Raw genomic sequence first — 5,892 nt, 5'->3', positions numbered from 1 at the left:
CAAAAATAAAATTAGGTATATGTGTATGTGTGTGTGTATGTGTATGTATATATATATATGTATATATATATATATATATATATATATTGTTGAACACAATAGAGAAAGAAACAGAATTTATATTCCTATCTAAAGACAAAAAATTTGATGAAAGTTTTTTTTAAAATATAAAAAATAAATTTTGTTTCGATTAAAATAATATAGATATATTTAATAATTTTAATTACTATATATAGTTAAATTTTTTTTACTTTTAGAAAGATGACTAAGTGTATAGTGACTGGTTGCCAATCAAAACAAGTTAAGAAGAAACCGACTGGAAACATAAGCCTCCACTGTTTCCCAAGATCACCAAAAAGAATTCGACAATGGCTAAAGAACACCGGACAAAAATTTGATGACGTGGAAAATATAATAAAAACAATAATGCAACCAAGGACTTCGATAAACTATAGAATGTGTTCAGAACATTTTAATCTTGAATGTTTTCATATGGTGGGTTCACGAAAAAAATTAAAAAGTGATGCTATACCAACAATTTTTTGTAATGTTCAATGTGTGGATAAAAATATCATAGAAAATGAAGATGCAATACCATCAACATCAGTGATACTTCCTCATGAAAATGTAGATACACCATTACAGGAAATTGATACATCTCGGTATACTGATGCTGATGACAATTCGGTTGCTCCTGATACTCCGTCTTGGTTGACTGATCATAGCTATGCTACAGCAATGTCTTCTGTGGAAAGCTATCTTTCAACACAAGAATCAATCAATCCAATACGTAGTATCAGTGACTGTGTAAATAAAAAAAGGAAATGTATTGAAATGACTTCAAGTTCGAATGTTCAGGGACAATTATCTCAAATAGTTAATGATCCAACTCTTTTAATTTCCAATAAATCTTCATTAACATCTTCTAAGAGTAGTATTACTATTCAAAAAAAATTAAGGCCAATTCTTAAAAAAAATATAAATTTTCAATTGTCAAATGAACAAATTGATGAATCTCAATTTTTAATTAGAAGATCTCCAAGACTAAACCAAAAAAAAACACAAGTTGAAAAAAAAAATATGTCAACCACAACCGACGCATTTATTAAATATAATAGTGTTGGAACATGGACTGGTAGTATTGATTTTTTTATGGCAGAGATAGACTCATACAAAAAGATATTTGAAGAAGAAGAAAAAAATAAAGATAATTTATTTACTCCAGAAAAAATTAGGCAGATATTGAAGCCCTCCACTTCTACTCCTATTAATGTTATCGAATCTAGTTTACCTTTGAGAGAAATATTACATTCTCCAATTCCACAAGAATTAAGTTATAATCCTGAAATCAATATTCAAGAACAAATTGAACAACCAATTTTCAATAAGAGTTTAGATAAGGATGAGCACTCTTTAGAAGAATCAATAATAGAAAAAGATCAGTTGGATACATCGTATGTTCCATCTCTAAATTATTCATCATCTGAAAACGAATCTGATATTGTTGACGATTCTACAAAATTTGTAAACGAACGTAAATTCATTGTTTTTGAATCTTGTTTAGATGAATTGTTGAAATATCTAAAGTGCCCATATGGAGGAATTTGTTCTTCAACTATTGAAATTATGTATAAAACCATTACAGGTTCTAATATTTCAGTACATGGAGAATGTACCAGTGGACATAAATTAAAAGTATGGGAAAGCCAACCACATGTTGGAAAAAAACCCATTGGTAATATTCTCACTTGTACTGCAGTAGTCTTAACCGGAAATAATTTTAAAAAAATAAAAGAATATTTCGATATACTTAACATTCCATTTTTAACAAAAACAACATATTACCAATATCAAAAAAAATATATTTTTCCAGCCATAGATTTAAACTGGAAAAAAGAAAAAAAAGAAATTATAAATAATTTGAAAGAAAAAACAGTTTGTCTTATGGGCGATGGACAATGTGACAGTCCAGGGTTTTGTGCGAAGTACTGCACATATACCTTAATGGAGGACAAAACACTTAAAATAATTGACTTCAACATTGTTCAATGCTCCGAAACAACATCATCGGTTGCAATGGAAGTGAAGGGATTCGTAAGAAGCATTAACAATGTTTTAAATGAGGGTATAAAAGTACTTGATCTAGCAACTGATCGCCACATAAGTATACGAAAAGTAATAAGGGAAGATTTTAAAGACATTAATCACCAATTCGACTTATGGCATTACAATAAAAATTAAAAAAAAAAATTGTTGGCTTTAGCAAAAAAAAGGGAATACAAAGAGTTGTTGCCATGGGTTCCTTTAATTTCAAACCACTTTTGGTTTAGTTCAGCCTATTGCAAAGGAAATCCAGAACTTTTAAATGAGGTATGGAAATCATTATTAAACCATATAGTGAATATTCATTCCTGGGAAAATGGTACATTGATACACAAGTGTATACACAAGGATTTAACAGATGACGAAATTAAAGAGCGACCGTGGATCAATAAAAAATCTGGTGCTTATTTGGAACTGTCTAAGTTGGTTTGTGATCCTAATTTACAAAAGGATTTTGTATTTTTAAGAAATTATTGCCATACTGGCAGAATCGAGGTATTTCACGGTATGGTTTTAAAATTCCGGCCAAAGAGAATACATTTTAAAATTGATGCAATGATTGCGAGAACACAAGTTGCAGTCATTGCACACAATGCCAACCTAGACAGGCCGCAAGCTACTATTCAGCGTCCCAGTAAGATTAGTGCAAAAAAAGGTGCATTAAGGCATAGACCTTATTATTCGAAAATGAGTAAAAAATGGCAGATAAAAAAAATTTACGATGATACCACCAACGAATATGTTTTTCCAATAATGATGGATGTAATTAGAATTATTAAGGGAGAATTAAAATACGACTGGCATTCTAAATTAAACTCATTACCACCAAACATTGCTCATGTTCCACGTCCTAGAACCGCTGAATTAGTAGCTGAACACCGTTCACGATTTAAAAGTAGAAGATTTTTTTCATAACTTTTACATGAATAAATATGATTTTACATTGTTTAAATTTTTTTTTTTTTTTAATATTTGGTAATATTGAAAATTTAGTTTTAATTATTTAATAATGTTTGAATTGAATGTGTTTAGTTTTACACAATATGTATAAATAATAAAGCTTTTTAATTAAATTTGATTGAGTTTGTTGTATTTATTTAAAAATAAATGTATATGAAACTCATTGAAAATGTATATATTTATATATGTATTAAAGATGAAAAAAATTATTTTAAAAATTGAATAATCATTACATTGAGATATAAATAAAGTTATGTTTCCTTATGAAATATAAAATTTTAATTATTAGTGATGTTCATGTATATCTACATTTTAATTTGAAAAATATTTGACACACATTATTTCTATTATTTTTAGAAATTTAATTATTCACACAGTTATAAAGACGTGTGTAATATGCAAGATAATTGCTCAGATTGAAAATAGATAGCGGACAATATCAAATTTTTATATATTGAAAATCATCTTTCATGGGGTGGAATATACAGAGCAGCTATGCTATAAAGATTACATAATAATGGTGTCTAGTGGGATAGCTAAATGAGGAGAGGGAATAACATAATGAAATTTACATTAAAATTGTATGCATCACTGAAAAATATAATCTTTAAGGTGCGCTTGTTAATTCTTTAAAAAATTGGAAAGTTGTGTAGAGAGAGGTATAGAGTGTAAAAAAAAGGTATTTAATATTTGTAACATGTAATGTGAAGAACAAACAAGAAAGGTGGATAAAAGGAGGGCATTAGTATAGAAAAATTATTGGTAGGTACAGTGTGTGTGTATATGTGTGTATGTGTATATATATATATATGTATATATATATATATATATATATATATATATATATATATATATATATAGTTATTTAGTTATATTAACTCAGTGAGGGGGCTGTCACATAGAGGAGTGTTAGATGAGTATTGACGTGTAAGAAATAACAGCCTTTAATATCTATTTATTATATATTGTAATTGAGATAGACTGCAGGTATTGGGTCGGTAGAGTATTGAGTTTAAATATTAAATTAAAAAAATTTAGTATAAAGAGCATTTAATTTTTAGTTTACTATTGAATGTCAAAATGCTTAATTTGCGTTGTATACATCAATGATTTCTAAACAATCAATCATTATAAATGTATGTGTGTATATATAATAATAAAAAAGTAACAGAATTTGTAAATCAAATTTTTTTTTTATTTTTATATGTTTACATAACGTTATATTATAATTCTTTATTTTTTAAAAAATTAAATTTTTTATATTTAAATTTTAAAATAATTTAATTTTTAAAAAAAAAAAAAAAAAAAAAAATTAAAACATTCCAAAAAATTTTTTTTTTTAAGTTTGGAATATAAAATGTTATTAAAAACATTAAAATTTTTATTTTCTCAAAGAAAAAAATAGAATTATCATTTTTATTAGTCAAAAAACATTTCTGATGCAGGGCCATCACAGTCCACTGTGTAAAATCCCATGTATACTTGGTCTGGAGCAGGGTATTGTCTCCTAATAGTATTTACTACACAAGACGGTATTGGTCTACGATTTGAAGGACCAAGACGACCATGTACCCATAAAGTGAATGCACGATATGCAATTTTACGAAAATCCCTAAAAAAAAAAATAAAAAAAATTTAATTGTTGAAATCTTTTAATTGTCTAAATTTTGGTCAATTTTTTTATATTTTAAAAATCAGAAAATTAAATTTTAATCAAATTTGTGCGGACAACCCTACAATTATTTCATATATATATTTTTATATATATATATATATATATATATATATATATATATATATAGAGAGAGAGAGAGAGAGAGAGAGAGAGAGAGAGAGAGTACATAGCAAAGACAACACTCAATGAATTTAAATAAAAAATAAATTTTGTTGACATAAAGTTAAAAGCATAGTCCCATGACGTTTCTGTATCCACAAACAACTTTTGAAAATGGCATCATCAATCTTGAGGACCGGTGTATAATCCTGCCTCTCGAATGTCATGATTATACAATGGCCCTCAAGCTGGGTGATGCCATTTTTCAAAGGTGTCTGTGGACACTGCAACGTCATTGAAATATTCTTTCAATTTTTTTAAATAACAGTTAATTTCTACTTCAATCTAGTGAGTGCTGTCTTTGCTATGGACTGTTTATATCTGACACATGCACCTGTGTATATGTTTACCTCAACCTGGGGTTAAACCGTGCTTATCCGTTACTTTGTATGTGTATATATATATATATATATATATATATATATATTTCTCCTGTTAAGTGTGATCAGTCCACGGGTCATCATTACTTGTGGGATATTAACTGCTCCCCTACAGGAAGTGCAAGAGGATTCACCCAGCAGAGCTGCTATATAGCTCCTCCCCTCTACGTCACCTCCAGTCATTCTCTTGCACCCAACGACTAGATAGGATGTGTGAGAGGACTATGGTGATTATATTTAGTTTTTATACCTTCAATCAAAAGTTTGTTATTTTATAATAGCACCGGAGTGTGTTATTCCTTCTCTGGTAGAATTTGAAGAAGAATCTACCTGAGTTTTTTCTATGATTTTAGCCGGAGTAGTTAAGATCATATTGCTGTTTCTCGGCCATCTGAGGAGAGGTAAACTTCAGATCAGGGGACAGCAGGCAGATTAATCTGCAAAGAGGTATGTAGCAGTTTATTATTTTCTGACATGGAATTGATGAGAAAATCCTGCCATACCGTTATAATGTAAACTCAGCCTTGAATGCAGTAGATGTAGCTGATATCAGGCTGTCATGTATGTATATTTTACACTTCAGTTTTCTGGGGAATGGTACTTCTCTGGTTTTAT

General features: G+C 28.6%; 1 protein-coding gene across 1 annotated transcript in view; it reads left to right on the top strand.

Annotated features, from left to right (window-relative positions):
* LOC128642668 (uncharacterized) overlaps positions 1-3,428 on the top strand; it is a 6,421-nt gene extending 2,993 nt beyond the window's left edge. Inside the window, exons 2-3 of the mRNA XM_053695450.1 lie at positions 258-1,735; positions 3,421-3,428. Coding sequence (XP_053551425.1) covers positions 262-1,735; positions 3,421-3,428 — 1,482 coding nt within the window. The 5' untranslated portion in view covers positions 258-261. The remainder of the gene's footprint in view (positions 1-257; positions 1,736-3,420) is intronic.
* The last annotated feature ends 2,464 nt before the right edge of the window (positions 3,429-5,892 follow it).

This window comes from Bombina bombina, chromosome 12 (genome assembly GCF_027579735.1).
Source record: "Bombina bombina isolate aBomBom1 chromosome 12, aBomBom1.pri, whole genome shotgun sequence".
Classification (NCBI taxonomy): domain Eukaryota; kingdom Metazoa; phylum Chordata; class Amphibia; order Anura; family Bombinatoridae; genus Bombina; species Bombina bombina.
The sequence above is the reverse complement of the archived record's forward strand: the minus strand, read 5'-3'. Positions and strand labels throughout refer to the sequence as shown.